Source organism: Rhineura floridana, chromosome 17 (assembly GCF_030035675.1).
Source record: "Rhineura floridana isolate rRhiFlo1 chromosome 17, rRhiFlo1.hap2, whole genome shotgun sequence".
NCBI lineage: Eukaryota > Metazoa > Chordata > Lepidosauria > Squamata > Rhineuridae > Rhineura > Rhineura floridana.
This window is the reverse complement of record NC_084496.1, coordinates 3537880-3561042: the sequence shown is the minus strand read 5'-3', so window position 1 is coordinate 3561042 and position 23163 is coordinate 3537880. Positions and strand designations below refer to the sequence as shown.

The window sequence follows — 23163 nt, the reverse complement described above, 5'->3', positions numbered from 1 at the left end:
ATCCATCACTTGTATCCGATTGATGGTATCCCTAATTCAAGACCCTGACAGCACCTCAGTCACCATCCCTTATGGCACCGCTTTGGAGATTACTGACTTACAGTATTACCTAGTTTACAAAATGCTTTTAAATAAATAAATGAGGAGCTGAAAGTACAAGCTGTATACATAGGGCACCTGTAAATAAATAGCTCCAATAATCCTGCTTGCAGAAGTGAGTGCTTGAAGTTATTAGTTCAACAGGCTGATTGTTTCTTTCTTGTATTTCATTCTACATCCCCCTTCAATGCTATTCTTAACTTCCAAAAAATCTCTTATATGCATTGGGGTGAGAATGTATATACCCAAAGGTTCCAGGCCTCTTGATGCATATGAAAGTTTGCAGCTGATCCCACAACTGCCACCACTCAGCATTTCAAAAAGAGGTTGGGGAAATCACTGGACCCACTTAGCGCTCTTGCCCACAAGAGACTGGATTTCTTTTGCACATTTGGTCAAACATTTCCCAACAAGCGGTCAATAGTGGTCAGACTATTGCAGATGCTTTAACCTAGAAAAGCTCTACAGCGTTAACCAACATCTTTTTTTAAAAAAGTAATAGTCTTTGTTTACAGCCTCTCTGTTAACTGTGCCAAATTCATGCGTAAGCCAGTACCTAACATAACTTCACTTCTTGATGTAACCAGTAGCCATGTCGCACAGATCCATGAAATACGTTTCCTGTGTTAATCAGTATTCTTAAAATAAAATATTTATAATTGAATTATTCTGCTAGCAGAGTTGTTCTTTTAGCACAAGATTGGGGAGCCTTTTCCAGCCTGGGGGCCAACATTCCTTTCTAGACAAACTTCCGGGGGGCACATGATAATGGTGGGTGTGGCCAGGAGCAAAAGTGGGTTGAGCAACAAATATCAATATTACCTTAGTAGAGTAGGCTGGCTCAACACACCAATCTAGGCAACCAAGAGGCATTATCAGAGCTCAAGGAGACATTTGAACCAGGAAAAAACAGAGGGTACAAGGTAGGGCAAGTGAGCAGTGTGGCCTGGAGATAGGAGGTGTGGCTGAGGAGGTGTAACTTGGGGAACGTCACAAGGGCCAGTTAGAGGGGCCTGGAGGGCCACATTTGGGTCCTAGGCCTAACATGATAAAGCAATTGTAATTAAAGAGTCTGACTAGAGAATCAACCTCCACTATCGATTTGATGTTAGCAAGTCCCTGTCTTGTGGGTGCTGTGCTAATCCCAGCTTTTGCACTATTAACATTCTGCATTTACTCCCCATGTATATGTGGGAGTAATACACTCCGGGTTTTAGTGAAAATGGAGCCAGTATCAGGGCAGGGGACCAGCAGTGATCGACAGGGAAAGTACGACGGCATCCATCTTCAGACAAGAGAGGCAAAGAAAATTGTTTCTTTACAGTACTCCAGCTCCTTGAATAACGTTTCAATTATGTCGCATTTTTTTGTTAAGAGGCTGCAGTGTGCAACTTGCCATCGCCCAAGTAAAGGTTCCTCAACTTCTGAGAGCGCAGAACAGAAATAACCTCCTTAATCCAAATCCAAAACCAAAGAAATCATGACTGCCCCCGATAGAGGATACAGCAGAACTCAAAACAAGACATTGGAGAGCTTCTGGGTAAACTGGTTTACTTTTTCCCCTTGTGAAACTCATTCCCTCCCTTAAAAAAAAAAATCTCGTGTCTACTCCACGAGCAGATGACGAGCGCAATTGATCAGCCCCACATCAGCTGAACATGAAAGAGCCAAAGTTCATCCCACAGCTGCTGGTAAGGCTTCCATCAGCAGAAAGGCGAGGAAAGAAATTTGCAAAAATTGTTCTTCCCTCCTGGAACCCCCGGCATCCCCTCTAAATCTGAAGAATACTCAAGATAGCTTTCAAGTAAATGAAGTTGGTTTACATAGTCTCCCTCTGCCCCAAAGACAAACAGATTTATTGTGGGGCCTTACTGGACATCTTTCCAAGCAGGCTGTAGCCTACAAAAGCTTGCTAGGCCACCGTAAGAGATCTGTTAGTCTTTAGGGCACCACAAGACTCTTCACAAGTTAAGATGCGGCAGCTGGGAGAATTTGAACTCAGCGTATAAAAGAAAGTGGGCAATCATCTTAATTTATATTTATTTGTGTTCATTGCTCAGGAATTCTAAGAAACCAAAAAAAATCAGTGTTTTGAAATCAGTGACTGAAATGAAATCAGTGATTAAAATCAGTGCAGTTTTGAAAGGCTCAGCCCACAATCTTGATTCAAAATGGTGTCCAATTGTATCAAAACACAGACAAAATTCTCCTTGATCTCAGGAACCATCATGCCCAAACGGGTTGTGATATCTTAAGAGGTGTCTAAATGTATAGCAAACAAACAACTTTCCAAAATATATAGCAGATTTTATTTATTTCGACATAAGCTGGAGGGTCCCCCAACCCTCTGGAACAGTGGTATCTACAGGGGGAGCGAGAACCGCCAAGAATTGCCTCCCTCCCCATCCCGCTGACAGAAGCCTTACCGTCAAGCTGAGCAACACCTTTAAATACAAACACACATCCTGAACACAAAATATTCTGGATCTGGGAGAACCAGTTCAGAAATCCATTGCTCCCAAGATTACTGGAGTTCTCCGAACACTCTGGCAAACCCCTCCCTGTCCACAATCTGCCCAAAGCGCAGACTAAAATATAAGAAGTGGTCTATGTCGTATTGTTTGAACGGCAGCAGAAGTTCATTGCTGTCTTCGCCGCTGTCTCCCAAGGTCATCACAGTTTCGACTGGGCAGTACATATCTCTCCTTTTCCCCCAAAATGTCAAGTGGGCTACTTTCAACATCGTGCCGTCTTCGTTCAGGTACATCATGCCGATGATCCGCCGGAGGTAGAAGCTCATGCCGTACAGCATGACGGCAGCAAAACAAGCAATGCCTGTGCTGTAATAGCATTGCTCCAGAGTAACTCGACTCTGCCAGTAAAGGACCCAGATTGGTGGAAGGATCAAGAAAGTAAAGGCCGTCTGCAGCAACTTTGCCCTCGAAAGGACTCTACAGTGCCTGATCCATGGAAACCTGTAAATCAGTCTATACTGATTGGTGCTTTCAGTGCCAGGCTTCTGTACTGGGGGGCATCGAGAAGGAGCCAAAACACCCAGCTCTCTGGGCCGTGCCACGTGACTACTGGGAGCCTGCCAGCCATAGGGTGGCAGCACCGTAAGAACTCCAATGGAACGGGAGGAGACTGGATCTCCTTTCCACCATCGCAGAGAACCGTTGTTTCGGACACGGATCACACAAGATGGGATGAAGCGGAGGCGAGCGCAAGCAAGCATCCCAGCCTGAAACAAAGCATGCATTTCCATGAGATGTCAACAGGGGTGGGGAACATTTTTCAGACCAAGGGCCACAATACCTTCTGGGCAACCTTCAGGGGGCCAGTGGTGGGGAAAAGGGGGTGGAGCACTGAATGTAAATTTTAACTTTGAACAGTGGGCTAGTTCACACACTCTCTCTCTATCCTCCATCTAAGCAAGATGCATGATCATCAGAGTTCAGGGACAACTTCCAGCCAGGCAAAACACTCAAGGAGGGTGTGAAGCAGGGACAGAGAAGGGCCTGGCCCGAGGAGAATCCCAAGGGCCAGGCAAAGAGGCCTAGAGGGCCGCATCCATCCCCAAAACCTGGGCCACTTGGACCTGCCACAGGTTTGAACAAGGTTTAGGTGATGCAGAGACGCAGGAGCATGCTGGTGTTTCTGTCACAGCGATTTGGCTGGCTGGAGTCTCTTCGCACTGACTGGTTTGTTCTGAGGTGTCGGAAAGGCAGCATCCCCTGGCCAGTCTTTCTGGGGTGCTTCCCGTGTTTCTCAGGACTTTGTTCGCTAGTGCAAGACACTGAGGAAATAGTTCATTCTCTGACTGACCACCCAGTCGTTAGCCTCTCACATCAAGCCATTGTTTAGAGGAGATACTGAATACAAACCACCGGCTTTGGGGCTCCTGCTTCCCCTCCCCTCTTCCCACCTCAAAGACTTTCCGTAGTTTGCTGCCGCAGACGTGAACACTGCAGTTAATTAAACTGTGGCTTGGAGCTGGCTTGTTTGAAACTAGCCATGGCCACAGTTTATCAGACCAGACAAACTCCCAGCCTTCCCCTTCCCTTTCATTTGTTTATTCTATTATTACAATTTATATCCCACCTGTTCCTGCAAGGAGCTCAAAGTGGCATACACACCTCCCCCACCTCCCCACCTCTATCCTCCCAACAACCCTGCAAGATACGATAGGCTGAGAAGCAGCGCCGGCCTCACGGTCACCCACTGGCTGAGTGCTGATATGAACTTTGGTTTCCCAGGTCTAATCCTGGCCCTGCCTTCTAACTACAACACCACAGTGGCTATTGCAACCCAACCCAGGTGCGGCCCCAGGACCCTGGTTCCACCCGGCTCAGTTCTTTTGCAAGGTTCTGTGCTTGCTATTTGCAAAACAGCAAAAAAGGGAAGCCACAGCACCCTTGCGCTTCTGCTCTAACCACTACACTACAGGGGTGGCCCCAGGACCCGATTTCCACCCGGCTCAGCAACCCTGCAAGGCAGGGCTCTTTCCTTGCAATTTGCAAAGCACGCGGAAAGCAGAAGCCAGAGCGCCGCTTTACCATAAGCGCCGCTTCCGACACCTCGCAGCACCTGGCGCGGTACACCCTGGGAGAGCGCTGGGGGGGGGCACTGCCTGCTGGGAAATGTAGTGCGGAGCATGGTCGACGTCGGCTGTTGCGTGACCTGCTAGCAATCGATAGTGGGAGGCTCCTCCCTTCCTCTCATAGAGATAAGAAATGTTGCGGATGCAGAGCAATATTGTAGATACGTGGAACTTTTTAGTTTCCGCACCGCCTGCGTTATAAGCTATTTTACGTATAACTATATTGCTTATCATTGGATATTATGTTTTATGTACAATATAAAGATATATTATAAAATGTGATTGCAATGTGAATATATTATGATAATTCTATAGTATAATATACATTAGCTAATATAGATCGTAAATATGGTTACCTAATATTTATTTATTATTATAATGCAATCCATATATATATATAGAATTTATAATTTAAAATAATTTATATTTAAAATAATTTATATTTCATATAATTTATATAAGACCCTCCGTGGCGCAGAGTGGTAAGCGGCGGTAATTTGTCTCTGTCTTCATTTTGTTTATATATTCTTTATAGTGTATTGTTCTCATGTTTATTTGTATTTTAACCTGTTTTAACTTTTTGTACACCGCCCTGAGAGCTTGTCGCTATAGGGCGGTTTAAAAATGTAATAAAATAAATAAATAATTAAATAACGCAGCCGAAGCTCTGCTCACGGCCGTTTCCGACTCTTAGGGTGCTGTCTTGCAACGTTTACTAGGCAGTTTACTAGGCAGACCGTATATATGGGGTGGGATTGCCAGTTCCTTCTCCGGCCTTTCTTTACCCCCCCCCCAGCATATGCCGGGTACTCATTTTACCGACCACGGATGGATGGAAGGCTGATTCAACTTCCTCCTTCCGTTGGAATCGAACTCTGGCCGTGAGCAGAGATTCGGCTGCGTTACTGCCACTTACCACTCTGCACCACGGAGAAGTAGTAGTATGGTATCGTCTGCATATCTAATAGAAACCGGAAGTGTTCATTGTGTGCCGTGCATACCCTTCCTACCTTTCTCTATGCGCCCTCTCCTGTCATCCGCAGTGCATGCTGGGGAGGCGCATGCGCGGAGGCGGCCCCACCTCCATGCAGCATGCTGGGAGTTGTAGTCTTCCTACCGCGGACAGAGAAGGAAGCGGAGCGCCTGTCTCCCGGCCACCTCATCACCCGGGCAGACGGTAGAGGAAGAGGCACCCTTGAGTGGCCATGGAGGAGAAGGACGGCAGGCAGACACTTTGCCTTTTTGACGTGGACGGTACCCTGACAGGGCCTCGCCAGGTGAGAGCCTTGGGACGTTTCCTGTAAGAGTGCCTCTGGGCATGTGCAGAGTGATTTTGACCCCACCGCCCAGGAACAGCCCGGCGGGAGAGGAGGCAGTGCTGTTTAAATCTCAAAGAAATGATGATGATGATAATAATAAGAAATGCAATCATTACTGCATTTTTAATTTACGAATTTATTATTATTTTGTTATGGGTGCACTAATATTACAGTGCTATAATAAAAGATGACAAATTTCCACAGCAGCCCCACATTGCAATTATTTATGGTTCCTTTTTCAGAGTTCTCTAAACTTGCCGCCCTGGGCTCCTCCTAGAAGGAAGGGTGGGATATAAATTTAATAAATAAGTAAACAAATAAAATAAAAATTTGGCTTCTGATTCCTAGAACGCTGCTTGTAGTTTGGAAATATCTGATTGTCTGCTGTTTTTGTGTTGTCTGGTGTTTTTAGATGGCAGTCGGATATGCTTTTACCATGGTGTATAGATGAGTAAATAATGTCAGTCATTAGTGGGCTCCTGCTGGGAGGAAAAGTGGGATATAAATTTAATTAATAATAATAACAACAACACCAATCCCTTTTTCCCTCTATGAATCTAGAAGATCACCCCAGAGATGGCGGACTTTCTGCAGGCCTTGCGGAAGAAGGTGGCCGTGGGAGTGGTGGGCGGCTCGGACTTTGAGAAGATTCAGGAACAACTTGGAAACGACGGTAGGAACAGAGCGCAAGGAAGTTGGGAAAGAAAGTCACTTTCACCAGGGGGAGAGGGAACCTTTCCAGCCTGGGGGCCGCATCCCTTCCTGAACTGCCTCCTGGGGGGCCGCATGCTGGTGGGGGGTGGGGTGAAAGGCAGAGGCACACAACACAATGGATACGACGGATACGAGTTTTGCCTTTTGTACAACAGGCGATGTTCCAGCCATGCAAAAGTCAAATTTCTACACACACCCATCCACACACACACTTACTTCTCCATCCAGGCAATCTCGAGGCATTATCACAGTTTTCGAGGGCAAAGTCCAGCCAGGCAGTGGTGGCTGGTGGCACCACATCAAAGTGCTTCCCCTTGGAAAGCACCTTGAAAGTTCGGACTACATCCTGTAGGATTCCACTGCCCCACTGACATGGTGCCACCAGCCGCCACTGCAGTTGGGCAAAAGCAGTTCAGTGAAGCCGGTGAGGGGCATGCCCTGAGGAAAGTTTGAGCGCCACATAGAGTCAGGGAGGGCCATGTTTGGCTCCCAGGCCTGAAGATCCCCGTTCCTGACATACAGGGAAGTACCGGTGACTTTAAGCATTGCAGCTTTCCTCTTCGCTTGGCCTGCTGCCTTATCAAACTCATTTCCACGGAAGTAAGTTTCCTCAAATATTATTTGCGCTCGTAAACCGAGCACAGCAGAGAGCTTGCCATCTGCCATTTCCAAAGGCGCGTGAAAGCTTTTAGCTGGCTTAAAGGGCTTTCGGGTTGGGTGGCCTTGCGCCCGAAACCTTGGCTTTAGACATAATTGTGGAACGTAACATTTGCCAACAAGCTGCTGGCCTGATGGCTCAACGGCTCTTTTGCATGTGGATGGAGTGAGTGTACCTGTGCATGGCTGACGCCTACCCAACAGGAGAGGGCTGTTGACATCACTTTGGTGCAGTCGTTAAGATGAGATGTTTCATTCCTGTACCTGGGAGGTTTTGAGTGAAAAGGAGGGAAATTATGTGTGTAAGGTATCAGGGACTTGTTGCACCCCAAAATACTTACTCTTCCTCCCCGCTTTTTTATAATCATATTTATTTATTATTTAATTTCTGTCCCGCCCTTCCTCCCAGCAGGAGCCCAGGGCGGCAATGATCTGTTGTCCTTTACTTTAAAAACTTTTAGGGCAGATAATAAAAAGAATTGATTTTAAATGAATACTTGTATTTTTATTTAACAAAATGTATATACCGCTTACTAGAACAAAAGACCTGTAAGCAGTTTATAGTATTCAGTCTAAAAGAATCATTAAAAATACCACTAAGAACAAACATTGAAAAAGAAGCTACATTTTTTTAAATTACATATAAAACAAAATCAATAATTATAAAAGACTTGTAACTTATGAAAACCAAGTTAGACTATATGGTAAAGTTGTATGCCAACAAAAAAGTGTTTAGCAGATGCCAAAAACAATGCAAGGAAGGCGCCTGCCTAAATATCAATGGGCAGGGAGTTCCAAAGTAATTGTAGGTGCTACAATTATGACTAAACTGAGGCCTACCTGTCCCCAGCACCTATGAAAAAAATATTTTTCGAAGAGGTGCCCAAAAATATCTCCAAGAAATACTGTTGAAAGATGATTATGTTTTTCTTTATTAATATTCTTTTTGCTTCTTAGTGGTAAAAAAATTTGACTACGTCTTTCCAGAAAATGGTTTAGTGGCCTACAAAGACGGGAAACTCTTGAGTAAACAGGTGGGTTTGTAACATGCGATAAAATGAAGAAAGTGGCTGTTTGAGAGGCCTCTTTTCAGATGCTGTAATTGCTGTCTCTTTTTCATTGGTCCCTCTTTCCCTGCTTGAAAATGGGGTCTTCTTTTTTACGTATCCATAAAAGTATTTGTATACCTCCCTCTCTCAAAATATCAGGGCGGTGCACAGCAATATCAAAAACATTTTTTTAAAAAAACCATTAAAAGCCATACAGAACCATTGTTGAAGTGACTGGCTACTGGATCCAGGAGGTGTTCCAACTAGAGACAGAATTATGCAGCAAAACTACATCACAGCTTCCATCCTGATATTTTAGTCTTCATGTGCTACAGCAGGGGTGATGAACCTGAGGTCCGGGAGCCGGATGTGGCCCCTCCAGGCCTCTACCTGGCCCTTGGGACCTCCCCCGGTCCATGTTTCCTCCCCAGACCACACTAGCCCTGCTGAACACATATCTCCACAAGTGCTTTTTGCATGGCTGGAAAGTGGCCTTGAATTCTGGAGGCAGGGCAGAGAGGTGGCCAGCATGTCTGTGTAGAAAGAAAACTGAGTTTGCATGGCTGGAATATCGGTTGCTGCACAAAGGTCAAGGGTCGCATTTGTTGCTTCTGGCTCCGCCCATCAGTGGCATGCAGCCCGTGGAAGGTTTCCCACAAGAGGATGTGACTCTCAGCTGAAAAAGCTTCCCCCCCGCCGCCACATTACAACATTATGTCTTTCCTGGCCTGTTTAAAATGAGGTGCAGGGTTCAAACTTGAAATGCAAAATTGCTTCCTGAACATGCTTACCAACTTTCACTCTGATACCCCTTCCCCAAGGCAGTTGCCACATTTTGCATTTTCCTTGAGAACAGGGTTAAGGATGAGCCAGGATTCAAGCTTTAGAACCCCAGGTTGCCGTTTTTACTGAGATACCTTGACGTGATAAATTCTAGATTTTGCCACACAGGGGCGCTTTCAAATGACGCTTAAAGGGGAATGTGATCAAGATGTAAAAATTGATGCATGGTGGAAAGAGAGAGAAGTTTTTCTCCTTCTTTCATAATACTAGGATTCAGGGCCATTCCATGAAATCAATTGACAGTGAAGACAAAGCAGACAAAAGAAAGAATTTTTATTAATAATAATAATAATACATTAGTTTAGTAATAATAAACTTCACTCAGTGCATAATTAATGTGGGGTTGTCTCCAGCGAAGTCCTACTCATAGTAGACCCATTGAAATTTAGGGACCTGAGTTAGTCATGTCCATTAATTTCTGTGGGTCTACTCTGAGCAGGGCTATCACAGGCTACAACCCATGGAATTCAGTGCCGGAAGATGTGCAAGACCTGCAGCAAAATGTTGCTGTGTGGAATTCTCCTGTTCAATGTTCCAGCCCGCCGTGCCCTCTTCCAGGACATTCCATTCCACTCACCCTACCCCCACAGTTTTCAGTTCACGCCCCCTCCCTGTCAGTAGACACCTTGGGGCCACTGAGCATGCTCAGTCCTGAGTGGGCTGGAGTTATTATTAATTTTTTTTGGAGGGGTAGGGTGGGCTTAAGTTGCTTTTTTCCTTAAGATTGTTTTTTGTACTTCTGCAAATCTTGTAGGTTTCCCTGAGAATGCTGAATGCTTGCTTCTCAGCGGATCCATTACAGCTACACTTATCGACATGCGCCAGCCAGTGTTAACGTCCACAGGGGCAACAAATGCCAAATCGTAGGTGGACTTAGAGGAGGGCTTGTGGGCCTTTGGCCTGAACCAGCAGGGCTGCCTCTGGGTTATCATGTGAAAATGGCACATTAAAACTACCTTGACGGGATTCGAGCACATCAGGAGGCAACCATGGGGACCGCCTGCCCAGTCCGTGGAGAGTGGGACTTAGAAGAGCTGAAGAGTGCCAGCATTATTGTCTTCAGGAATATAGGAAGTGGCCTTATCCTGAGTCAAAATTCTGGTCCACCTAGCTCAGTGCTGTTTGCACTGACTGGCAGTGTCTCCCCAGGTTGCAGGCAGGGAGTCTCCTAGTCCTTCCAAGAGATGCCAGGAATTGAACCTGGGACCTTCTGCATGTAGGGCTGACGCTCTGCCCCTGAGTTAGGGCCCTGCCCTTGAAATCTCATCCCTTGGTGACTGCCGAACTAAAGCCCATCTTCCCGGTTTTTTTCAATACTTCTTTGCCAGGAAAGGTTGTTGGGAGAGACTACCCTTTGGAAAGTCCTTTTCTGGACTATTTGACTCTTTCCTGTTTTGTTTTTCATGCAGAGCATTCAAGGCCATCTGGGTGAAGAGCTTCTCCAAGACTTGATCAACTATTGCCTGAGTTACATCGCGAAAATCAAATTGCCCAGGAAGCGGTACGTGTGTGTCTGTGGACGGTGACGGCTTCGTCTCCTCCTTTGCCTGGGTTGGATCGAGGCCCATTCGACACATCCCTCAGAATGGAGGTGGTATAATTATAGGGTTGTATCCAGCATTAATCGTACTCAGAGTAGGCCCATTGAAAATAATGGCCCGGACTAACTTAGGTTCATTTATTTCAGCGAGTCTACTCTGAGTAGCTTTTAGCTGAATACAACCCATTAACTTTTAAATTTGCTTGTGACCACAAAGGCTCATTTAAGAAGCAACATTGACTATCAGTGGTCAAATAAATTAATTATGTGCCTAGGGAGTCATTAAAAGCGGCAAAGCACTTTATATGAACAGTTATGATCCTGTATTTGAATATTTTGGGTCCTTTGTAGAATATTAGTTAGATGGCTGCCTGAGGCTACAATTCTTTCCTCACTTATCTGGGACTAAGTCTTATTGAACTCATTGGGGCTTACATACCATAGAAACGTCCCTAAATGCCCGATTAAACAAATTTTGTTTTTCAACTAGAAGCTGTTTTAAACTACTTTTCCGCCCCTGCCCTCCCCCACACACATTGAGGTGTGACTGGCCTCTGAATCCTTCTCCCTATAGATACCCCTTCACTAAAAATACTGTTATGATATCCCATAACTGATCTCCCTGTTAGATGGTCTCCCAAAGGGCCCTGTTTACTAGGCTGAGTCTGGGACAGTAATATCTAGCCGTGTCTGCTTTCACACTGCACTTTATTCTGTTATTCTGACGATTGCTTATCTGGTAATTTGCACATTATAGTTGATCTTTCACATGACGTACAAGCTGGTTCCAGAATTCTAGTGGAATAAAGTGCCAGTTTAGCGCTGATTTTCATGATAAATAATACTGGGAGGGGACCTAAGATGGCACTTTGAGTAGCGGCAGTGTTTGCCAAGTGCTCTGCAATTTATTTCAATTTACTGCACTCCCTTTGACCTCCAGCCTGAGATAAATAATACTAGAAATAATCCGTTTGCGAGCTTGGGAAACCGGAAAATTGAGGGAGCTTTTTGCTAGCTACAGCTGCTGATGTGACAGGCATCCTAGCATGCAGTGTGTTCCAGCTGTTTAGGCGCACCAGGGGGAGGGGGTTGCCTGACAAAATTGTACCGGTATTCTGGCGTAGGTGCAGACACCGGTAGCATTTCCTCCACATGCCTGTGTCTGTACAACTAACATGTTTTAAAGATCAGATGCTAAAGGGAGAAGGGTTACATGGCGATGGGATGAGATCTTGGACCTTCTACTCAGGGGGGAACTACACTGCGCATGTGTATAACAAGTGAGGGACAAAAACAAGACATTGTTGCAACGGTGTGAAAAACACTTGCTCGAAATGCCGGTACATTGGCTGGAAAAGCCACTGCTCCTTAAGGTGCTGCTGTGTGAAAGGAATTTTCAAAATCGGGACAGAAGCGCTGCCATTTAAATCCATTTAACTAATGCAATAAGCCCAATGTCTGAAAGCAGCCCTGGTCTCTTCCTAGGGGCACTTTTATTGAATTTCGAAATGGGATGCTGAATGTGTCTCCTGTGGGCAGAAGCTGCAGCCAGAAAGAGAGGATTGAATTCTACGAGTTGGATAAAGTAAGTGTTATTTTTTTCCCTTAATCTTGCTATCTTGATGTTCTGTGGACCAGCCTCCTTTACGCCAAAGTTTCAAGTCCTCTTGATCATCCTCAGTGGCACACCCACTGGCCCTGGAACCACAGGTTCGCATCCCCGTGGCAGAGCTCCTGCAGAAGATCCCACGTTCAATCCCCAGAATCTCCAGGTACAGGCTGTGTAAATATGGGGTGTCCCCCCCACATGTTGCTGTACTCCAGCTCCCACACAGCCCCAGCCAGCGTGGCCAGTGGTCAGAGGTGATGGGAGTTGTAGTCCAGCAAAATACTGGCTACTTTGGTTGTAAATCTCCCCCAAGATTCTGCCCTGGATGTGAAAAAACACCATGAACATACAGTTGTGTCCCATCCAGAGCCGGAAGGATGAGGCTGAAGCGTGGGTGCAAGTAAATCTCATTTTATTAGAGTAATGGATACGTCAAAGGCATTGCGCTGCATAGAAAACCCTGCGCTAACTCACTAGAATCCCTAACTATACTCTAGACATGCTCTGCAGCGTGTGAAGGAAGTTGACTCAATGACTCCCCACTGTAAGCGGCAAGCTTAAGAAGGGAACGTTTTCGAACGTAATCTCTGACTCCTTCGTAATTCCTGTCTTTGCCCTGTCCGTCTCTCCCGGCGGCGGGAGCGAGGGGACAGGGGGCATGTTTCCAACGGCTCATCGGAAGACACCTGCTCCTGAGCAACAGGCTCAAGATCAGGGGGCGGTGCCACACTGGAATCCTCCTGGGAACTGCTTGGCAAGGGAGGAGCTGGCACTGTCTCTGGAGCTTCCCCCAACATGTCTTCTGCATCAGCTGGGGATGGCGCGCTCTGTTCCTCAGAGAGTGCACTACCCGTGGGAACTGGCTGGTGTGCAGACTGACCACCTCCCGCAAGGTCCTGCTCAGACTCAACAACTCCCAACTCTGCTTCCTCTGGCAGCGGAGGCGCCTGAAACTCATGCCTCCCCCCTCCCTGTCCATTCTGGGTTAGCTGAGGCTCAACAAGTTGTGACTCTGAAGCATTGAGAAGTGGTGCTGTGATGGCGTGGTACCCAGGAAAATCGGAAACTGCCTTGTGTTGCGTCAGACCAGGGTCCACCCAGCTCAGTATTACCCACACTGATTGGCAGTGGCTTTCCAGGTTTTTAGGCAGGCAGTCTCTCCCAGCCCTACCTGGTGATGCTGGGATCTTCTGCATGCAAGGTCGATGTTTCGCCACTGAGCCACAACCTTTAAGCAACTGTACACACCTTTTTTTACCTTCCAGAGGTGTGCTGCATAAGCCCGTTGCATTCCAGACAACAGAGGGCCTTGTTACGCTTTAAAGGCTTCTTCTAGGAGAAAAGGCAGCATTAACATTTAATAATAAATAAATAAAGCCGAAATGACTCTATTTCATAAACTGGATGCATGGATGCTTCAGTATAATCAAAGCTTGTCCCTGTACTGATGGATCCTTTTTGTTTGTTTGTTTTTTAACAGAAGGAACATATAAGAGATAAATTTGTCACTGATTTACGACGAGACTTTGCAGGAAAAGGCCTGACGTTTTCCATAGGTATTGCTCCTTTAAGAACAAAATGCCGCTTCCCTAAATCATTTTTGGTGGCGCCAAAGCACGTGAACGAAGCTGACTGTTGAGTTGGTTTTGGCTTTGACTTGCTTTGAGGCATGGCGCAGGGAGGGAGGGAAGGAGGGAGGAATGTTTCCAGCAAGGTCTTCAGAGGTGCTAGAAACAAATTTAAAATAAAACATCGACCAGGGGATAACAGATTTAAAAGAGGTGTTCACACATTACATTCAACGAGTGTACATTCTGTCTACCTGCATACACAAATAGCTGAGCTGTAACCTTCCTACAGTTATTCACAGGCAACGTTCAACGAGAGTATAATCTGTGTGCCTGTCTACACAAGACTTGAGCTGTCCAAATCAGCAAGTGTATGGTCCTTCACACAGCTTGGACCTGTGTTCAGTGAAACATGTGAGCAAACCTAGAGAAACAGCTGAATGCACAGTAAAGCTCAAGACGTAGCCAACCTAGGAGAGGTCCTCTTGTGGATAAGAAATTGGTTAAGAAGCAGAGAGTAGGAATAAACGGACAGTTCTCTCAATGGAGGGCTGTAGAAAGTGGAGTCCCTCAAGGATCGGTATTGGGACCTGTACTTTTCAACTTGTTCATTAATGACCTAGAATTAGGAGTGAGCAGTGAAGTGGCCAAGTTTGCTGATGACACTAAATTGTTCAGGGTTGTTAAAACAAAAAGGGATTGCGAAGAGCTCCAAAAAGACCTCTCCAAACTGAGTGAATGGGCAGAAAAATGGCAAATGCAATTCAATATAAACAAGTGTAAAATTATGCATATTGGAGCAAAAAATCTGAATTTCACATATACGCTCATGGGGTGTGAACTGGCGGTGACCGACCAGGAGAGAGATCTCGGGGTTGTAGTGGACAGCACGATGAAAATGTCGACCCAGTGTGCGGCAGCTGTGAAAAAGGAAAATTCCATGCTAGCGATAATTAGGAAAGGTATTGAAAATAAAACAGCCGATATCATAATGCCATTGTATAAATCTATGGTGCGGCCGCATTTGGAATACTGTGTACAGTTCTGGTCGCCTCATCTCAAAAAGGATATTATAGAGTTGGAAAAGGTTCAGAAGAGGGCAACCAGAATGATCAAGGGGATGGAGCGACTCCCTTACGAGGAAAGGTTGCAGCATTTGGGGCTTTTTAGTTTAGAGAAAAGGCGGGTCAGAGGAGACATGATAGAAGTGTATAAAATTATGCATGGCATTGAGAAAGTGGATAGAGAAAAGTTCTTCTCCCTCTCTCATAATACTAGAACTCGTGGACATTCAAAGAAGCTGAATGTTGGAAGATTCAGGACAGACAAAAGGAAGTACTTCTTTACTCAGCGCATAGTTAAACTATGGAATTTGCTCCCACAAGATGCTGTAATGGCCACCAGCTTGGACGGCTTTAAAAGAAGATTAGACAAATTCATGGAGGACAGGGCTATCAATGGCTACTAGCCATGATGGCTGTGCTCTGCCACCCTAGTCAGAGGCAGCATGCTTCTGAAAACCAGTTGCCGGAAGCCTCAGGAGGGGAGAGTGTTCTTGCACTCGGGTCCTGCTTGCGGGCTTCCCCCAGGCACCTGGTTGGCCACTGTGAGAACAGGATGCTGGACTAGATGGGCCACTGGCCTGATCCAGCAGGCTCTTCTTATGTTCTTATGTTCTTAGGATCATAGGCAAAATATCTTTTTGGCATCTCATCAGGGCAGGATTTAATTTCAGGTGCCTTGATTTGTCACGTTTGCTGTATATTCCAACATTGTGGGTTTTCTGTTCTATGTAAGCATGCATTTTCCCGTCCTCCCTTCCACCGTAAATCCATTAAACTTTAAGGTGATATAGAAAGTCTGGCCAACCTGCTCAGTGGACCTTCTTCTAGCTCAGGGCTTCCCAAACTGCGGTCTGTGGACCACCCGTCGTCCGTGAGCATCATTCAGGCGGTCCGCAGGATGCCTGCGGGTTTGTGGTTGAAGATGGGAGACGGCAAATCCATCACATCAAAATACTCATGTTTATTTTCATTGCTTCTCTCATTTGTTACCTTGTACTTCATCGTATTACAATTTGAATTCTGTGGAATACAAACTAATACAATAAAATAACAAGAAATGAAAGCAGCAATAAAGGTGCCATTAAAAAACATACAGCACCTAGCACGGTGCATTACAATTGCTACACCCTGCAGAAAAATCATTAAGTGGTCTGCCAAGCGCAACTTTCAAGCGGTCCATGGGGGGAAAAGTTTGTCTAGGTCATTCTTGCTTTACACTGTAACAAACTTTCTGCTTTTATTCTCCCTTTTTTAAAAAAAAACACATTCATTCGTCTAGGGGGCCAGATAAGCTTCGATGTGTTTCCAGACGGTTGGGATAAGCGATACTGTTTAGGAATTGTTTCCGACGATGGCTTCAAAACGATTTATTTCTTTGGAGATAAGACCATGCCGGTGAGTGATAAACCAGAATATCCCAGGAAGTTTCAAGCACTGTTTTGGGGATTAGGGTTCCCAACAGAATCACAATAGAAATCCATCTCCCAAGGTGACATGCGTGTAGGTCAGGAATGTGGCCCTCTAAATGTTGCTGGACTCCCAACTCCCATCTGTCCCTGCCACCATGGCCAGCAGTCAGGGATTATGGGAGTTGTAGCCAGCAACATCTGGAGGGCTACAGGTTCTCTGTCCCAGAGAGGTAGGCATTGCAAATATGGCAGGTGCCAAATCACAGGTGATGGGCCCTACTGCACTCACGAAGGCGTTTTTGCAACAAGGCAATTACCTATTAAAGTGGGCCTTTTTCTTTTTTACTTTTCAAGAGCTTGGCACTTGCTCCGAGCACCTGCAGACCCACGTGTTAGGGGAACTGCCCCCTTTGGCCAAGCAGTACACCCAGCAGCACCCACGTCATCTTTGCAGTCCTCATCTCCGCAGTGTTTTGGAGGAGGCAAGAAACAAAGTCACCTTGCCCCAAGTTGCCTCTCCTGATATTTTTTATCTTCTCCATAGCCCAGCCGCAATTAGAAGATACAGCCCTATGGGCTGGGGCTGATGGGAGTTATAGTTTAAATGGGCATCCTGGTTGGGGTGATGGGAGTTGTAGTCTAAAATGGCTGTGCTGGCTGGGGCTGATGGGAGTTGTAGTCCAAAATGGCCGCGCTGGTGGGAGTTGTAGTCCAAAACATCTGAAGGGCACCAGGTTGGCGAAGCTGCATTAGCTACCACTGGTCTAAAATTGTCATCTTTCACCCTCACCTGTCACAGGTGCTTTAGTAACCTGTATAAAGATTTCTTGGGCGGGGGTGTGTCTTTCTCTAGGGAGACTGAAAGCTCCAAAACGTGATATTGTGCGTCTGTCTCCTTCACAGGGTGGGAACGACTATGAAATTTACACGGACTCCAGAACCATCGGCCACAGCGTCACATCACCAGAGCAGACAAAACAGATATGCGAAGAGTTATTCTTCAACTAGATGTGCTTATTTTGTAGCAAAAGGGAGCAGGTCAATTTCAGGGCCAAAATTTGTAAAATAACATCCATGGAATGAAGGTCAGGATCACGTTTGTAGTCCACGGACTAACTCTCTAATCTCCTGGAAGCTGCTGTTTGCCCAGAGAGTGAAGCAGTCATGCTGGGGCAAATAGAAATTTGGGGAAGGGGGAATTGTCCAGACTACAGTAAGCTTAAAAAGGAGGGGTGCTCGCTCCTCTGGGCCTGATCTAGGTCTCTCCCTCCTTGGCAGCTATTTTAAAATGGAAAAAAAAAATAGACACGTTAAATGAGTGATTGCCTTTAACGTCGCATCCAGTTTGTGTTTTGTGTGATCACAGCTTGGCTTTGGGAGTGACTTGCTAGGGACTGAAACATTTTGCCATAACAGAACAGTCACAGATGACTCTGCCGCCACACCAGACTCCTCAGCACACACCAGGATCTCTTCCAAGCAACATGTGTGGACAGCCAGTCTGTTTCCACAAGGGCTCGTGCCTGGTAAACATTCTAGAAACCATCCCTGAGCTGAGAAACTTCCTGTTAGAACTGGACCTCGCATATGCCTTCTGTCCTCAGGATCCCCCCCTGGATCAAACAAGGCAAGGAGCGCGTTTCCACGGTCAGCTGACATCAGGCGTGGGGAACCTTCGGCCCTATGTCTGTTGCTCAACTACAACTCCCATCATCCCAGGCTTTAAGACAGGTAGGAAACTAGGGCACCCTCAGAGATATTGTTGGACTCCAACTCCCTACGGCCAGCGATGATGTGAGTTTGTAGTCCAGCAACAGCCGGAGGGCAACATCAGTAAAGGCCAAACTGCAGCCGCTCTTTCCACACCCCTCCCTGATTTGTGACAAGATTTTGCTACATCCCTGTGATATGTTTGGAATTTCATGGTCCACGTATTGGCATGTAAAGGGCCAGGACACTGCCCTGACCTCACAACTGGCTTTTTTTGAACTCTGGCAAAATAACCAAGTCCGCACTGGACTTTCTGATGTCATGCTACGTTTCCTGTGAGTAGTTCCTCCTCTGAGTTGGGTCGCCGCATTAAAATCTCCACAAATGGTATACATTTCGTGAGTCGTGTTTTCCTTCCCTGGAGGTCCTCCCCATTCCCAGAAAAACTATTACACATCAATAGGAGGCCAAATCACCTTCTTTAGGGACATCAATACTGGATTTGCCTGTCCGAGAATGGGGGTTGAAGCTGTGCTCTTCTTTGAACCTCGCCAGCAGCAGAGGGGATCAAAATTGATGAGAGATATTGGGACTTCTACCGAGTCAGACCACCAGGTCTCCAGGGTTTCAAAGGGGGGTCTCTGCCAAACGTACCTGGAGATGCCATTGGCGATTGAACCTCCTACATGTGAGGTAGATGTTCTGGCACTGAGCCGCGAACCTTCCCCCAAAGATATTTGGGGCTTTTAAGGCACAAGGGCCATTGTGGCCCTTGGTGCAGCCCACTGCCACCACGACACACACACCCCTCAACTTTGCAGCTTCCCACGTTTGGAGGGAGAGCATCTTTGTGATGGGGGGGGACCATCACCAGTTTCAGCCACACCCACCGGCATGCAAATCCCGAACAGTACCCAGCCAGGGCTTTGAATGCCACCACCACCCCCTCATTCTGTGTAGTGCCTTCTGCCCAATTCTCTCCTTCAAAGCTAAAATTCCCAGAATGGCAGCCTTGGACCTAAGAGCAAAGCCGTGGCCTCAGGGTCATTTTGGGTGGGGAAATTCAAAACCCATCTTCCAGTTCACAGTGCCGAGAAAAACACCGTTTCGCATGGCTTCACCTGAACCACCATCTCTCAACCTCGCTCTTCTGTAAACAGCCTACAATCCTATACACCAGGGACGGGAATCTTCGTCAGCCCAAGGGCCACGTTGCCTTCTCTAGGGGCCACATAGCCGCAGTGGGTGTGGTCCAAGGCAAAAGTGAGCAGAGCAAGAAATGTAAAAAAAACCCCTTTTGCACAGCAGGCTAGTTTCTACCCACACTCAACCACACATCCAGACAGACCGACAAACAGCACCGTCAGAGTTCAGGGAGGCATTTCAGCCAGGCAAGAACCCTCGAGGTTGTGATGGTGAAGGGGTGAGCGGTGTGGCGTGCAGGGAATGCCGGGGACCAGGGAGAGAGGCTAGGGAGGGCACATTTGGCTCCTAGGCCTGAGGTACCCCACACGTTTACACAGGGGTAAGTTTTATTGAACTCAGCAGGACCTCTCCCTAAAAATACAGGATTGCGATTGAATGAAAGTCGAGGAAACCCATTGTATGGGAGGTACCGGGCACAATGAGTCAGCTGCTTGGGAATCTCATTTTTTAAAAATTCAAGAAAAAATAAGCAAGTTTCTAGTCCTTAACAAATGAAGTCTCAGAAGCTAGGCAGGCGCTGTAATGGTTGAGAGGTGCATGACGAACAAAACCACACATAATCAGGCGAAATAAGAGCAATTATGCAAATATGTTTAATTTGCATAATCTAGCCCAATTACAGAACGGGTGTTTCCCCAATTCCTTGGCACAGAATTCCAGTCTGTTTCATGCAATGGAAACATGGCCCCAGATTTAGTCATATTAATGCAAGACAGCAGGAACTGGAAAGCAGAAATGTCACCCTGCCCTAATTCAAGCCAGCACACTCTCTGTAACAAAGTTCAAAAACAGCCTGCAATTTCCAGTGGCATGGCGGGAAGAGGGGGAGGCTCTTCAATGGAATGCATTTCCTGCTGAGCAGGAGTGAAATGTTGGAGGATGTAGAAAGAGAAGGATCTTTCAACTGATTTTTACCACCTATGCAAACACCCCTTAGAAGAGACATTCCTAATCAGTGGGACTTCTCACTTCCAGGCCAATGCATCCCGGATTAGAGATGCAAGAGTTTGTTCAAGTTCATAATGTAAAAGACTAAAAATCAAGCTACAGATGAGCTCATTCACCTGGAGCCTATAGCTGTTTACCTGGGAAGAAAGTGTGCACAGATTGCAGCCATACTTGGAAGGAACACAAATCCAGATAAGGCAGCTTTCTATCTAGCTTTGTACTGTCTGCACTGACTGGCAGCAGTTTTCCAGGTTTTCTGGCAGGGAGTATTTCCCAGCCCTACCTAGAGATGTAGGAGGGTGAACCCGAGACCCTTTGCATGCAAAGCAAATACTCCACCTCTGAGCTATGGCCTTGGCCCCTAAGGAAGTTTCGGTGCTCTGAAGTGGAAAGTACAGAAGCGGCAGTTGAAATTTCATCTTGCACAAGCTCAGCTTGTACCAAGCCACTTTCCCTCCTGCTCAGCCCAAACACACCCAGAAAAATCCGGAGTGTTAGGAACCTGCAGCCCTGTTGCAATGCTGAATCAAGATAAAGCAACTCGCCAGACATTTAAAATGCTGCGTAAATTATTCATAGGAGCAACCCGCAGGTTCCAATGAAACAGCTAAAGTTGCAGACAACGACAAAGCTTTTGTCACAAGCAGATCTGTTTACCCGATCTGTTTGAAAACATAAAAAGCCAATGCCAATTCCGTATCGAGCGTGGCAAGGAAAATGAAAAACCATCTGCAGTGATAACATCTCCTGCAGCTTTTCGAGGTCCGCGGCTGCACTGAAAGAAAAGAGAATTTAATTTCCTCTCTCATTTCTGGCTGACCTGAGCCTCTTGTGTTTTCCTATCTGGTGTTCGTTAGCAGATAATTAAAGAGGCAGATTGGACAATTGCTGTGTAAACAGTTCTGATCTCTGACAGTCCCCAACAGCGTGTAGTGGTTAGAATGTTGGACTAGGATCTGAGACACCTTGGTTGAAATCCCCACTCGGCCATGGAGCTCACTGGGTGAACTTCAGCTAGTAACCTACCTTGCAGGGTGGTTGTGAGGATAAAAATGGGGAGAACCATGTACGCCACTGTGACTTCCTTGCAGGAAAGGCAGGGTATAAATGGAAGAACAATCAAAGAGTTCACTGCTCCAGAGTTTCTAGCGGCGGCTGAGGTGTGCCTCTTCTTTTTTTCTGAATTAAAATTGGACATGCCCCTCAGCCTTACAGCCAGAAAATATATTTCCCCCTTGTCAGGGTAAGAATTAGCTGTCCTCCAAGGAGCCCATTGGTTCCTCTACCCAACAGTGCAGGAGCAGACGCGGAATGAGATGCGGTTCCAGTTGCCTGCAGAGGAAAAGACCAGAGCGGTGCATCACGCAGAGACAACGGGCATGTTTGCATGCCATGGTGAACCAGCGGCAGGGATCCTGTGGCCCTCCAGATGTTGTTGGGGCTACCAAGGTCCAGCGTCCCTGACCATCAGCCATGCTCGGTGGACCTGCAGGGAGTTGCAGTCCAACAGCATCTAGAGGGCCACACATTCCCCATGGTTTAGGACAGCATTCCCCAACTTGGTGCCCTCCAGGGTTGTTGTTTTTTACTCTTTCCCTTCTGGACAGCGGAAGCCAGTTGATTAGAGTGGTTGGGGCACCACTGTACCATCCTCAGTCTGATGTCGGTCAGCCTCTACCTCCCCGTCTGCCTTCTTTCTTACAACCACTCCAGAGGGTGTCCCCGGCTGCTGGCTTCCTCCTGCTTTCTCTCAGCGCTGCCCTTGTAGAACTCAGTGGGGAAGAGGATGGGAATAAACTAGCGTTAGTTGGTTTTGCTTGTCATTGGCTGCGGCTCTGCCTGCCTTCCACCCTGCCAGTCCCACCAGTCCCATTCCTTCTGGAAGTTCCTTCCAACTTTTAGCCGAAATCTGCTTCCCAGACAATTCCCAACGATTGTTTCCAAGCCCTGCCCCACCAGTGCAACGAAGGCAGCAATCTCCCTCCCAGCCAGCCCTTCAAGATATTTGAAGCCGGCTATCAAGGCCTCCCCTTAATGCAAGCTAAACTTCCCAAGCTCTCTCCATTTCACGCTGTGTTCGTATTTTCTACAGCGATATCTGCGTGCACAGCTGAGCAAAACAGACCAATGCAGCTAGTCAGATGTGGCGTCAGAAAAAGCAGAGCTTGGAAAAGTTACTTTTTTGAACTACAACTCCCAGCAGCCCCAGCCAGCATGGCCACTGGATTGGGCTGATGGAAGTTGTAGTTCAAAAAAGTAACTTTTCCAAGCTCTGAAAAAAGACAGCTGGCAATGGCAGCATTTGGGAAATGGATTCTTCTTGTCAGCAACGAAGACAGCCGGTGTAGCACAGTGGTTAAGGTGTTGGACTACAACCTGGGAGACCAGGGTTCGAATCCCCACACAGCCATGAAGATCATTGGGTGACCTTGGGCCAGTCACTGCCTCTCAGCCTCAGGGGAAGGCAATGGTAAACCACCTCTGAATACCGCTTACCATGAAAACCCTAGGGTTGCCATGAGTCTGGATCGACTTGAAGGCAGTCTATTTCCTTTTTTTTTTGGTCAGCGATGAGGAAAGCACTTAGATCAATTAGATGAAGTAATGTACTAAATGGCTGTGTGATTCACTAGATAATGAACAAGATCAAAAAGCGGCAGCAGAGCACGCCCCCAAAGCTAACACACCCCCAGTGGGGTGTTTGAAGTCTTCCCCTGGGCACACTAACTGCTTTCTGTAAATAAATATGCAGGTTTGGCAAACTCGAAATCTGAAATCTTCCCAGATTCATGTTTGATTGAATTCTGTATATTTTAAAAAGAGTCTGC

The 23163-nt window shown here is 46.6% G+C and overlaps 2 protein-coding genes across 2 annotated transcripts; one reads left to right on the top strand and one right to left on the bottom strand.

Moving 5' to 3' along the window:
- Positions 1–2385: 2385 nt before the first annotated feature.
- Positions 2386–4813, bottom strand: TMEM186 (transmembrane protein 186). Its single transcript, XM_061599648.1, has 2 exons — positions 4656–4813; positions 2386–3340 (listed from the first exon to the last, which is right to left on the bottom strand). Exons 1-2 carry the CDS (start codon positions 4656–4658, stop codon positions 2624–2626), a joined length of 720 nt encoding a protein of 239 aa, XP_061455632.1. The 5' UTR covers positions 4659–4813; the 3' UTR covers positions 2386–2623.
- Positions 4814–5731: 918 nt separating this feature from the next.
- On the top strand, positions 5732–18571 carry PMM2 (phosphomannomutase 2). The gene is made up of 8 exons (XM_061599647.1): positions 5732–5976; positions 6580–6691; positions 8347–8423; positions 10691–10782; positions 12307–12406; positions 13911–13986; positions 16342–16457; positions 17375–18571. Exons 1-8 carry the CDS (start codon positions 5905–5907, stop codon positions 17477–17479), a joined length of 750 nt encoding a protein of 249 aa, XP_061455631.1. The 5' UTR covers positions 5732–5904; the 3' UTR covers positions 17480–18571.
- Positions 18572–23163: the final 4592 nt, after the last annotated feature.